At 39.8% G+C, this 14254-nt stretch overlaps 1 protein-coding gene across 1 annotated transcript; it reads right to left on the minus strand.

The window, feature by feature from the left end:
* Window positions 1-1854: 1854 nt before the first annotated feature.
* LOC101630307 (transmembrane emp24 domain-containing protein 7) lies at window positions 1855-13173 on the minus strand. The gene is made up of 3 exons (XM_004686642.2): window positions 12723-13173; window positions 7758-8003; window positions 1855-4760 (listed from the first exon to the last, which is right to left on the minus strand). The coding sequence occupies exons 1-3, from the start codon at window positions 12906-12908 to the stop codon at window positions 4524-4526; spliced, it is 669 nt and encodes a 222-aa protein (XP_004686699.1). The 5' UTR covers window positions 12909-13173; the 3' UTR covers window positions 1855-4523.
* Window positions 13174-14254: the final 1081 nt, after the last annotated feature.

Here is a 14254-nt window from a genome sequence, read left to right on the forward strand (position 1 = left end):
CTAGCAGGGCCATTCAGGGTTAGGATCAGGGGCGGATACACCAGGGCCTTCCATGGAGCCGCAAAATTGTAAAATGAGCATTGGTGATGTGAGTGTGTACTTTGTAGTTTTTTTCTTTAAATTGTACGTTTAATACTTCTACTGTATTATACACATTGTAGTATTCTGTCATTTTAAGATTTTGTTATAAGCAATATCAATTCTTAAAAATATCTCTATAACCGAAATACACCAAAATGGATGGTAGAATTATCCCTCAGGTATATTTTACTCTCTAGTCATTATTTCTCAAATTCTTACGTGCTGCCTTTTCTTTTTAAGACAGCAGCCATAATTAGTAAGTACCAGCACTAGATAAAGATTCAGCCAGAAGAGTGTTAACCATTCTTAACGGTCTCGAGATGTCAACTGAAAAACAGCACACTTGGTGCCGTCTCAACAACAGCTGGTATTTTCCTCCAGAATCCAAGACAACTGAGACAGAGAAGTCAAGTCAGGAGATCAAACATCACCTCTTTTATTAACAAAGTTAAAGAACATACTTTTTGATCTGGAGCTACAGGGACGCCATGTCCCTGAATCACTCAACTGCTGGTATAGATGATTGTGAGGAAGACAAAATTAAACCCCTTGGAGGAGAACTCGTTTCACCTTAGTATTGTCCAGCACCCTTCAGTGTCTGAGACCCTTCAAGTCCACTTCCAGCCATCATTCATTCATTCTTCTCTCCCCCATGAAGCGATGTTCCTGGGATCAAACTAGCTTACTCACTTTTGAAACTTCTTGCAGAATCTCACATCTGTATCTGTGTTACCTAATACATAAGAACCGTGAGAACTTTATCAAGCAAAAGAAAGATCAAGAGACTGGAACTAAACTGATGATAAAAACACCGTCATGTTAATAACTCTTTTATATAATATGCACTGATCCTAATGCTTGATAAAATGTATTACAGAATTACAGATACTACCTTGGTTATAGATGAACAGAAATACAGTTGTTTTAAATCATTTGTGTGAGAGCATACAATGATGACTTGAACTTGGCTATGATCCAAAGCCAAAGCGCCAGACCACTGTATGGGCTGTACTGAAACCAAGAGAGCTAAGTCTTTACAGATCAATTCTTAGTGTTTCTGAAGCAATACTGCACAGTGGTTAAGAGGGTTCTAAAGCCAGACTGATGGTTCATGTTCATATGCAGACTCTAATTACTAACTGTGATGTAAGTAATTGTGGTTTCAAGTTGAACTGTGAAATTTCATTTTTAAAATGAGAATCATATCCTTAGTGCCAGGGATTATTATTACAAAGATGAAATGTATCAATGCAAGTAAAATGTTTATCACAGCAGTTAGCACCAGGTAATAGCTCAATGATTGTTAAGAGGTATTTCCTGTTACTTCTCTGCTACTTTTGTAGAATTGTGTCCACTATAGTGGCATTATGAAGAGAAAAGAAAAAATTGAGGCAAATTTGGTATACAAGACAATCTAAGGATCATATATTTAAAAACAAAGATTTTAGTGAGCTGAGAGCTTAAGGTCTTTTACTTAGACCAGTAAGAAATGCAAAAAAGGTTACAAATGAGGAGGTCTTTCTTGACTAGTCCCTAAGATGTTTCAGTGAAATGCCAAATAAGTAGTTACACTCTTGCTACAAAACTGTATTCTAAGATTCAAGTTCACAAAGAACTTCAAAAAAGATTTAAATCCCATAGAAACAAGTAAAGTCAGTTTGTTGAAAGATTTTATTCTACAAGTATTGACTAAGGCAATCCTGCAGAACCAACATTTGCTTAATTTAGAGAAGTTTCTATTTCTTTAAAAAGTAAATGAAAACCCCCTTTGAATATATATTAATTTGTTTAATTTTTTAAAACAATAGTCACAGGGCCTTTTTGTCCTATTTAATTATAAATGTCACACATTTACAAACCGAAGCAAAAATGGATAGCACAGACATTGAAATGAAATCTTTCAAAGAGAAAAATTATTTTCAGTCCATTGTATTTCCAAAGTTATTTATCAAGCCAGGGAAGAAAGTTGTGAACCACAAACCATTTGTTTCTTTAATAGAAAAAGAATGTTTAGATTATTATTAGCAAAGTAATATCTTAAAATGTATCTTCACACAGTTGAAATTTTAGTATAAACCTGTATATTAAGTTTCTTTCCATTATTTATTCTACTTTAAAAATATATACAGCTAATGATGTTTAAATATATGCACTGAGCTGTATGTCTAAACATAAACACTTGGGAAATTCAAACTGTTGCAACAACTTATGAAAGGATTAAAGAAAAAAAAATGACCTATACATTATATAGCAGGAGGAAGAGAAAAAAAATGGCCATATTTAACATTTACATGTGGATAGTTACGTATTTTCTAATTAATATACACATATCTAGTTAAGTCTGTCAAACTTAAAAATGTTACACATGGACAAGATTGAGTGTGCACTATTGTCCACAACAGGTAACAATGGCAATTTCAAAAGTTTTAATATATCTCAATAGCTTGATCAAAAGTTATTTATGTTAACAGTCTAACTGCAGTTTTGCTAGGCAGAAATTAAATAGTTGCATTAACTATGCCAAACATGGCAACTGATATCTGAATCTGCTTAATTATAGAGTAAGATTCTGAACACAACAGAGCAGACAGTCAACTAGAAATAATGGAAGATTTTACATACGTCCATGCTTATAGGTCATGTTAACACTAATGTTTAAAATTTTCAAATTGAAATACAAAGGGACACTTACAAAGCTGCAGGACAATTCCAATGCAAGAACTCAGATGAATCTGCAAAATCTTAAACTTCAGTTCTCAATCTTTTGACAAATAGTAAGTAGTAGCTATTTGGTCTTCAAGATTTTTAGAGTTAAAGGGCTGAAAACATTTTCATCCCATGCTAGACGGTGGCACTGAAATCAGCAAGCATTACAACTTGAATTCGTTTTGCCTTACATGCAGCAGTGTATAAATGCACTTTCAAGACAGTTTAGAATTAAGAATTAACTTCTGGTCAGTAGTGGTAAGTGGCTAGAATTGCTATCCAATCAGTATTCTGCGGTACCACATACCAACGTCTACAAGGGGAAGGACAGTCTGATACAGTACTTATCACTTCTGGTTGGGGAAGAGAGGCATGGCAAAAAGCAGTTGCATTTTTTAAAACAGTGGAAAAGCTTTAAATACCTTTACAATTTTGTATCATTTGTATTCTATTCTAGAATAAGTGCAACAAAATCTTATTTCGGTCAGCTCACTCTGTATCAGTTACAAAACACAAACACAGTCTAAACCCTATAGTATACAGAATGTGCACTGTTTAGTATTCATTAAATGTAGTTCAATCAGTGGAGATTATCAGAGAAAACAACATAGAGCATTCTGAACTTTAAATCATTTGAAGTCTGCTAACCAGAGAGTGTACAAATGACATGTACAAGATAAAAAACTGAAAACAGCCCCTATCCTCCCATTCCACCCCACACCCCCTCAAAAAAATCCCACTAACTTCTCAGTATATCTTTCACATGGATCAGGATGAAATGCATGGCACTTGTATGATACTACTATTACAACTACCAATTCAAGCTGGGAATGACTGAAGGACATTAAACGCACAGACAGGCAGAAAAACAAGTCAATTTAAGTATTAAAGTGAAACAGTTGACCACCTTGCTTTGTAAAACAGTAATGTGTATAAAACCACTCACTCATTATCCCATTTCATTTGCCCCCAATTGTAGTATCTTCATTACTCTGTACTTATGCTACTTGTTACAACAGTCTGATTTTCAAGGCCTATATAAATCCTACTTGGTTACTGAAATATATTATTTTCTGTGTGGTGAGAATGTTTTTATGAAGAAAAAAACTGATTAGAAATCACAGAACCCAAAACACAAAAACCTGACATTTTCCAAGTTAGTGAGAAATAAATGACACCATGATGTACCAATTTAAATTAACTAACATTTCTGTGGTAAATCCCACTCCCCTCTCCCCCACCTCCATAAAATTAATGAGTGCAGAATGGGGCTGAAGCTACAGTTAATCACATTTGATTTTCTTAAAAACAAAATTTTATTTACTATAAACAATGAAAAGGCAATTTTCTTCCTCCACAACACTTATAGACATTAAATCAAAGGTTTTTAAAATATCCACTACCCATAACAAAAGTACTTTAAAATGACTAAAAGGAATCAAATACCAAAGTTTAGTGTGCAAAGAGTAGATATAAACAACTAAGAAAAGAGTAGATCATTGGTGCTGAATATTTAACATGAATAGCCCAAAATAAGCTCCGAAGTTTTTCTACCTTTACAAATAAAAAAGATGTCCTTTCCACAGTTTGGAGATATGCAGTGTTTATCCTCCCTTTCCCCCCAACAAGTGTATGGGTACGATTTTAAAAATGTCGCCAATATTAAGTTCTTCGGTACCTAAAATTAGAGGACAGCAATATTACAGTGGCCATGGTGATCAACTCTCAAAAGGCAGTTAGGATCCAACACGAGTTGTGGTGGTTCTTTTATCGGAGAAGAAGCTTTTCAGAAGGAATACCTGCCCTATGCTAACCACCAGCAGAATGACAGCTTCTCCCACCGACCAGTAGGCCACTCTCGTGTTTAGATCCTCCGCTCGGCTTCGGCCTTGAGCTTCCCTCAAACGGAAATGAGTCTGATAGTCGATGACAGATTTCAGAGCTTCATGAATTGAAACACAGGCAGATTCCATCTAAAGAGATATATTTTTAGTTAATATATGAGTATTTCCTGTGTAACCCACCAGCATATTCCTCTTTCAACTTAATCTCGATTAAACTTAATAGATTAACCCTTTACGAAACTGGCACCAACTCATTCACCCAAGTTACACCGGGGCTCAACCCCTTCTTCACTCCCACCAGAAAACTGACTGAGGTTAGCAAAGCCACAAACTACATGTCCCAGCCTGGCGTCCGTAAGGTACAGGTGAACAGTAAGCTAAGGGTCCTCCAAATCCGTAACTGGCTATAGAATGTCAAGTCCTTAAACAGGGAGAAGTAGGAGAAAGAAAAGGGTAGTCAGTAAGTTTGACCAATCATAATTAAGAATGTAAATCAAACCAAATTCATTTAAAAAGATATCAAATTTAGCATAAAAAGAGATGAGCTAGTTCGTTATCTTAGTCCTTATTTAACCTGAAAGTGACAGTTCAGGGTAGGAACTGATCTTTTTTCTTTTTCACAATATTTACCAATTTGCTAAATAAGTCACTTTCTTCATACCAGTCGACCAAGCCAATATATATGTTTCAAAATGGGTGTAAGTTTCATTTTCATTGCATAATCATCTTGTGGTGACCCTTTTTCTTTTCAAAGGTTCATCTGATGACACCTCCCCTTCTTAAAAGCATTTGCTTTGATAAGGATCAGTGTCTATAATCTTTTTTATCTATTAGAGTCCAGTATTTTTCTAATGCTAGAAACTTAAGTTTGGTGGCAAAATACATGCTCTGTTGTTAATTATTTTAATCACAAAGCATGTATAAAGAACATTATGACAAATATGAGTTTACATTAATTTTAATTGAGTAGTATAGGCATCAGAAACAATTTAAACATCTGAAGAAGTTTTACTAAAGAAAAGAATAAAAGGAATTATAAAAGTCTTCAACTTAATTTCTCTTAACTAGTGTGAGAAATTGTGAAAATTGAAATTAGCTATTAGAAAACTCAAAATATTTTACTGTTCTTGTTTTGTTCAGGCCCAGTGGAATGAGAGATGAGCAAAACGGCGTGAAAAGGAATAAATCCTAACTTGTGGTAAGCCTAGAGAGGTGCTCTCTAGCTTTCTCCGTGTTCCCGAATGACATATGGTCTAAGGGTTCTCATTCTGGAAACCAGGCATGGAAGCAAGGATTTGACACAATCAGAATTTTTAAGGATTCCCTTTAAGTCTAAGTATGATGGGTTACAGAACTGCCAGGTTAGAGAAAAATGACAGAAATCAAGGGACTACTTGCATGGAGTCATACAGTTTTTGAGGTGGTATGGTTTCCCTTTTTCTTCCCACTCTCAAGTGGAAGTGTCCCACACAGTCACAAGTATAAAGGACAGAACCCCCATGTCCGTAATTATCATCACATAGTTGGTTAATCTAGTTTTGTATTTTCCTTCCCCGCCCCCATTATTCTAATGCAAATCCTGTTTTATCATTTCAGTGATATTTTTGGTTTTTATTTCCCAAAGATAACACTTCAAAAAATATAACCCTACTAGCACTTTATCCACAAAATAGTAATGTATTACTACCTTCAAGTCATTAAATAAAAAGTTAATGTTCAAACTTCCTGAAATGTCTTAAAAGATGCCTTCAAATCAGAATCCAAACAAGGTCAACACATTTACTTGGCTGAAATCTCTTTAGGTCTTTAATCTTTAGGTTTGTTCTTCTGTCCTCTAGCATTTCCTACTTCTGAGATTTTGCTGGTGGTAAGCTCTCCTCTAACAAAATGGCAATTGGAGCCACAGACTCCATGGGATTCAGATGTCATGTTCGGGGGTGGGGGTGGGGGAAACCTCATGGGGATGTTATCACATATTACTATACGTTCAGGTATTACTATAAACATAAAGTCCAGTTTTCTCTCCATGTGTGAATGATCATTGGAATCAGATAATCTCAAGTCTTACCCATTCACTGTCAAGTTTCTCATCACCCATTCTACCAGTGGTTTCAGCAGTGATGGGTAGTAACTGCCCATTCTAGATCTGTCATTTGATTAGCTGTGATTTAGAAAAACTATGATTTTATTCTGTGTTTACTAGTTGGTAGTTTTTTTCAAAGTAGAAAAATAAAATTAAAGTAAGATAAAGCAAGGAAGGTTTAGCGGTACTATCTGCTTTAGCCACTGACTTCTTACAATCGCCTACTCTAAAGCAAGCTATGACCTTATACAAATTAAAATTCATGAAGCATTACAAGGCCAAAAAGAAAAATCTTTTTCCAAAGCAAAATGCCTTTCATAAAGGATATTAAAATAAAGAGTATTTCTAAAAATGAGAATATTTGAACACATCTTCTTAATGCTTAGAATTGATTTATGAATTAAGATGCACACATTCTTCAATAGTGCCTCTAACACCACATGACTTTGGCCAAAAGACTTAAATGGAACCTGAAATAACAGTTTGTTTTAAATTCTGTACTATTTCTTTAATTAAATTCATCCTCAAAATAAACCCTTAACTATTTTTGTTAGATTAGTTACCACTAATCCTTAATACTGTACCTAAGTTACAGCAAAAATTACTTTAAATATAGCTTGTGTAACAAAAAAAACTGGTATAAAGTTATGCTGGGATATTTACATTTTAATTAACATTATCATTTTGTTCCCATTTATACCAACCTTCTAAGGTCTGGTAACATTGTTTCCCCATGAATTACAGAAAAGAATATTCTTTTTCATCTTCTTGAATTTCCTTTGCCATTCATGCTTCTACTTAATTGATTCTATTACTTTATTATTTCTTATTTAGACTAAAATGGTCTAAATGTCTAACATTGGTCTTCACTAAAAAGTCTCAATTTTTCTGTGAAATCCTTAATTTATTATCAGAACTTTTAGGTCTTAAAGATTGTGTACAACTCTCAGTATTCTATGCTCATTAGTGAGTTATAATGCACCGCAAATTAGGCTTCTTATTTTCTAAACATACCAACGCGATAGTGCTGACTTTTCATTTACCTGGGTAAGAGCACTGACTCGGTTTTCACTAGGAAACAAAGGTGGGTCTTCTCCAACTTGAAAATCAAAGTATACAGTTTTATGTGTGAAAGTCGAAAATTCATTGCTGAAGCAAAATTTGTACGTCCCATTTTTGGAGGCTGTAAAGGTAAAACTATCATACTGTTTCTTCATCTCTTTGTATAACATGTTACCATCAGGATCTTCTAATCGACAATCTACATCATAGTGACCACCAGTAATAACCTATAAAAAAAAAATAGAGAGATCACTGCAACTAACAAGTTTGAGCAATTATCCAGGTATCCTGTTAAAATAGCAGTAAGCTTATAGGACTTTTACTATGATCTATTTTTAGATGTCTACCAGTGGTTGGAAGTTGGGGACAGATTTCAGTTCGACTAAAGTTTTATGCAAAGTGAATGAATTTCCTCATGATAGGCGAAAGGGAACCAACAAGTCAGACAACGGTACTAGTTAATCTCTCAGGTCATGTAATGCTCCCAAAAACACTATGAGGAAGGTTTTTTCCTTCCATTTGACAAACTGAGAAACTGCCTAAGTACCCGACCCAAGGCAAAACTTGAACTCCAAACCCAAGAGAGATTCCTGCCCCCTAAGCTTCCTGCCATATAACTTCCCCTGCAAAAGTCTCTCACCCAGGTTCCCCCCAGCACCACCCAAGCACACACAAGAGTGATGTAGAGCAACAGTAAGAAGAGGTAGTGCTTAGCACAACATCCCTATCATAAAACTGATACCCATTTTAATGCCAAGTCATAGGGAGGTTGTGCTTCTTAGGTTCTTTATAGGTCAGCTATATATGAAATTTGATGTTATTTTTGTTTTTGAACTACGTTATGAGTTGAAAAGATTCCTGGGCTGTTCTTAAGAGACTACCTTCAATAATTAAACTACACTGTTCAAACACTCGTGATTCAAGCAAAACCATAACAGCAAACCAATCCAGTTTACCTGGAAAGCTTCTGGAAGGAGAGTAAGCATACTGAAAGGGAGGCCAGAAGTAGGTGAAATGCTTCTAAGGATCTGGGCACTATTCAAGGGCTTAAGCTTAATCAGCTACAAGAGGGATCATTCAGGTGGAGAATGATGAGATTTCTTTTGAGGCAACTGGACATGTATAACAGCAAAGAAAAAGATTAAAGAGGAGAAAGGTCTCTTTACACAAACAAGATGAGTGCGAATAAAGAGGGAACAAAGACAGGAAAAGAAACAGGTTGTGTGCACCCACCACTTGAGAAAGAGATGAGGAAGAGACACTGGGTTTGAAGGACCCCAACCACCACGAGAGTGGGTGGCTCAAGACAGTATTTTCAAGTTTGAGGCCTCTAGATTAGCATGACATTAACATTCCAAATCTACAAAACAGAGAAGTCAATCTCTGAACTTCAAAGAAAAATGAATTAATTATGAGACCTTCTGTCACTTAAGATATATCTTAAGAGATGTGATGATGTTACATGGTCATTTAATAATTAAATGAAATATAATTAGGCATTTGAGAACCCATACAAATATGCAAATGTTCATATACAGATATGCTTTGACATAAATACTATCTTAGCAACTGGGCATTTACTTTGCCCCTGCCAAATCAAACACCTTTCCTCCAGGGGGAAATAACGATTTCATTTTTATATATTCAATTATTCACACTTGACCTTTGTGCTTTGAATCATCGAAGATAATACACACAAGTTGGATAGGATCAAACCGATTTTCATATTCTTTTCTTCCATCAAAATTTAAAATAAGCAATCTTATCAAAGATAAAAGCACCTCTTCTACAGCCTATCTGGTCTGATAAAATAGCAACAGGATCATCCCAAATTAAGTGAACCTACCTGTCCAGCTAGTAACAGCAATCTCTTGATCTGGTTGCCTCTGTCAAACTGTTCCCTTTTCTATTCCTAATCCACAATGCAGACAGTACTACTGCTACAAACTCATACAGCGTCGCCCTGCATCCTCTGATCCAGGGTTTCTCAACGTCGCTTGTTACATCATTTGGGGCTGGAGCACTCCTTGCTGTGGGAGTTGTACCGCCTGGGCACTGCAGCCTGTTGAGCAGCATCTCTAGACTTTACCCACTAGAAACCAGTTCCCAGCAATCTCCTGGGAGGGCCACCATCCTAGCCTTCCCCACTGAGTGTTCACGTGAAAGTCTGTGATCATTTCCCATGGTCTACAGAAAACCCCAAGCCTGTTGACAATGACATACCACTCTCCTGTATGGCCTCAAAGTATCCTCTGCACCTCTTTACACCCTTCTTCAAAAAAAAAAAAAAAACAACAACAAAACTGTTTCAAAATGCCAGAAGTACTCTGAACAAGTCTACTTTCTATTTGCAATTAACACTGGTAAGCTAAAGAGGACTTGTTTGCTAAATAAGAATTACAGGACCCAAAATGAGAATGCAAATTTTCATTACAAGAAAAGAATACAACACAAATATCATAGCCAAAAGCTATCTCACAGCAAGAGATCCCAAGTCAGGTGTGAGCTCCTTTGCCCTTGTTCTGAGGGCTGCGGGCACATATATCCTCAGATCTCCCACCTCCCACCAACTGTGCAAGTAACACCTTCCAACCAGGATATACAAAAGATAGTCTTGGCCTGGTTTCATTAGGCCTGCCACACATGCCTGGTTATATAGCCAGTCTCAACAGCAGAGGCCTGGGGGAAGGAGGACGTCACCATTACCAGGTACAAATTGTCAATATCATTGTTATCAATAAACATTGCTGAATAACTGGTATGAACTGTTCTTAAAGTCCTGGGACCCACAGTTACAGAGCAAAACTATTACTAAGTATATTTCAGTGCCGGCTCAACCTAATTTCAGGTTCTGCTGAAATTAAGTCTCGCAAAGGCCTGCCTCCCTGATGGCGCAATGGGTTGCCTCAGCACTATCAAACTATCAGCAGCCACTACTGCATGAGTTGGACACCTGACCAGGGAGGTGAACCACATGGCGCAGCTGATCTCTCCTGTCCCACCCACCGCTTCCCCTCAGCAGTGTATTTCAGTAGATCTGTCTGTTCTGCACCCTACTCTGTCTCTGGGCAATCCTCTCACCATCCCCACACCTCTGGCAGGTACCCCAGTTCTGCTTTGCATTAATAAATAAAGATAAATCTTTTTAAAAATTGAGCCTCACAAATGTAACAGAAAGGCCCAGGGTGTCCTTTCCCCTCTGCCACCTGGTAGACTCATCCTGTTAATCTTCTAGACTTAGTTGGGACTTGGCTGAATTTCCCCGATGATGTTTCCCACTCTGCCTACCATGACTCCTAGCGTGGATTTCACTGTGCATTGAACATTGTATGACTCTACATATAAGGTCAGCACATGGAAGGATTACCTGGGGATGTAGGATAACAGAATTTAACCTGGGACTGCATACTGACCCTACTTTTGGCTAAAGGTTGCGATCTGGGGTCTCACACTATTTAAGCCTGTTTCTTCATCAGTAAAATAGTGAAAACACGGCCTATTTCATATCTAGATGTCCTAAATATTAAGTAGCACACCTAAAACGTTTAGTATACTGTCTGCTTCATCATAGGTGCTACTTTTTTTTTTGGCCCATGAAGACTGAAGTCACAGCATTCTCAGGTAAAGCACCAAACACCATGTCTGGACATTTAAAATGTTTACTAAATTCAAACAAGTAAAATTCTGGTGGACAGTCTCTGCGATCTTTTCTGTCACTTGTCCTAATCCGTGAAGCCTACGTGCCATCCCTCGTCTCCCCCCATCATTCACTATAGCCAAGTCATCACCAAGCCCTGAGTTTACCACTATCTTTCTCTCTGGTCCTTCCCCAACTGCTACCACCCTAGTCTAGGCCTGGACCATGACTATAGCCGCCTAGTCAGGCAGACCTCACACTCCACTCTGCAAGACTCCAATATCTCCCCTACCTGACGTGTTAACAACCATTCAACTATCAAGAACACTCAAATCAGTCACTGCATTCCTCACAACTCTGATGGCTTTCAATCGTCTTCGAAGAAAAAAAAATCCTTAACATGGGCAGGAAGGTGCTATGGGATGCCCCCAGCTGACCTCTCTTCTGCTGGCTCCTATTCCCAATGATCCTTTCCACGATCCTCAAGCTTATATAACAATTCAGTCACTCTGACAACAGACGCCCCTTACCAAAGTAAACATTTCAACTTAAAACCACTTCTTAAAGCAAGTTTTCATCGATTCAAAATACCAGATGGTGTATCCCATTTTCTGTTCCTAATGCACAATGAATGAGCAAGCACCCATTAAGTAAAGAAGGGTGAGGTGGGTAGGGAATCCAGAGTGACCACGACAGCTCTCTTTTCATCTCCTCTATAAACACCAGTACCTACAAAACGCAACACATGCTGCTCAAATATGAGCGTTGCCCAGCAAACTAGATCTGCTGGGAACAGGCTTTAGCAGGTCCATTCTGTTAAATAAAAGTTTCTTTAGACCTCTAATCCCAGAAATGCAAAGCGGCCTCTCAATTGCCACAACAATTCTTTCCACACCTCTAGCCCATGGCTATCCAGCCTCTCCCAGCGGCTCTTCCAAGTAAAGGAGTGAGGGATGGCGACGCTTCAGATCGGATTAAAGTGGAGGTGTGAATCAGCCCGGGACTGAAACAACAGAATAACTCTTCGAAAAGGAGGGCGTTGGAAGGGAGAAAGCTCCCAGGCTTACAACGACGGACATCAGAGAACGGAAGGTATGTCACAGCTACGAGAAGCACTTCTGGAATTCGTATGTCATAACAGCCCCCACTTCGGTGGCCCAAGGGTTAGCAGAGAAACGCCAGGTGCCCAGATCCAGCGACCGATAACCAACTGCCGAGCCGGCCAAAGGATGGAGAACCACTACGGGAGGTAGCGATCCCGATCCCGCCCCCGCGACCTGGGACCCCAGGACTGGCGGGTGCCCCGTACCTGGAACTCGAGGGTGCACTTTGTCCCCTGCGTGATGTCCTCGTAGAAGCACTGCTTGGCGTTGTCGGGCAGCTCGAAGGTGATCTCAGAGGTGCCACTCGGCCCCGGCAGTAACAGCAACAGCAGCGCGAGCAGCCCGCAGCCCCAACGGCCCACCCAGCGCTGCCCGGACCCGGGTCGCGACATCCCGAGGCGGCGGCGGCCTCCACTGAGCAGCCGGGAGACGCCGGTCAGGTCTGCACGGACTCACCGCGCGCGGCAGGCCTCAGGCCGGGCCGCACAGCGAAGACGCGCGGCACAGTAGCCCCGAGCTTCGGAGAGATTCCGGACGCCGAGCGAGCCGCCGGGGCGGGCGAAGGGTGCTGAGCGGGCCGGCCCGGGGCGGAGAACGGCCAGGGAGCAGAGATAGAGCCGGCAGAGCACAGGCGGAAAAGGCCCGAGATGGCCGGAAGTGGGGGCGAGTACTTGGGAGAAAGGGGCGGGACCTGAGGCACCTGCTTCAGCGACCCGGATGTGCTCTCCCCGGAGGGCGGGGCCCGGAGGCAGAGGAGTGTGTACGTGGAAGCTCGCGAGGCGGCCCTGCCGCCGTGGCCCGGGCGAGGGGCGGGGCCTATGTAGGTAGCGTGGCGGGGCGGGACCAGACAAGGGGCGTGGCTTGAGGGCATCTGGGCGGGGCGTGCGGCGAAAGGTCAACTCCACCGGCTTTTGTCTCTGTGACAGCTCAGCGCTCAGGGAGCTACCTGGGACTGAAGAAGGCGTTTTGCCCTACCAGGCAATCACCGGTAGTAGAGCACTCTCCATTTTGCAAGATGTTTTTGCATAAATAAGAGCTGGCATTTGGGGTAAACAGCAAAAAGCGTGAATTCTAGGGCTAGCAGACCGCGGGAGTTCTAATCCCTGTTCTACTATTTACCGGCTGTGTGACACTGCGCCAGTTGCTTCACCCCTCTGCTTCATTTTTGCATGTGTAAAATAAGGATAGTAACACTATCCATCCTAGAGGATATTTACAAGGCTTCAGCATTTGGGGAAAAATAATGGGAAGAGTAAATAAAAATAAACACGTTAAATAAAAATACACACGTATGAGGTACTCCCTATCATCGGGCATTGTGCTAATCACACTGCATATATTATGTATTTCAGATAATCCTCTAAGGTAGGTATTAGCGTCCCTATTTTATTGCTGAGAAAACTGAGGGTCAAAAAAGAGCAACTTACCTGTGATCTCATCACTGGGTTTGTTTCACAGTGCCTGGAAAATTATAGTAACATTCATAGTAGCTAACAGGTGTTGATTTCTTAAATGATGGGTGTCATTCTCCTACATGTAAACATGAATTAAGCATTATTCCCTGTTTAATAAATGACTGTGATGACGTTTTTGCACTTCAAAATGATCAGCAGAAGGTGGGTAGATTTATGAGAAGAAAATAGAGGTGTGTGGGCAGGAGCCAGGCAGGGAAGTGAGGTTTGGGTGGGTGCAGGAGTTGGGGGAGACACAAGACTGCTCTGCTGAACCTCTAGCAGCC

Source organism: Condylura cristata, unplaced genomic scaffold, assembly GCF_000260355.1.
Source record: "Condylura cristata isolate star-nosed mole 26May11 unplaced genomic scaffold, ConCri1.0 scaffold00021, whole genome shotgun sequence".
In the NCBI taxonomy this organism is placed as follows: domain Eukaryota; kingdom Metazoa; phylum Chordata; class Mammalia; order Eulipotyphla; family Talpidae; genus Condylura; species Condylura cristata.

What these genes read in the sequence shown, in the direction of transcription:
- LOC101630307 (XM_004686642.2), bottom strand. Translation starts at nt 12,908, where the DNA reads ATGTCGCGACCCGGGTCCGGGCAGCGCTGGGTGGGCCGTTGGGGCTGC. An exon ending in AGTGCACCCTCGAGTTCCAG is followed by an intron (nt 8,004 to 12,722) that starts GTACGGGGCACC and finishes TTTTTTTTATAG; the next exon opens with GTTATTACTGGTGGTCACTA. An exon ending in GAGTCAGTGCTCTTACCCAG is followed by an intron (nt 4,761 to 7,757) that starts GTAAATGAAAAG and finishes ATATCTCTTTAG; the next exon opens with ATGGAATCTGCCTGTGTTTC.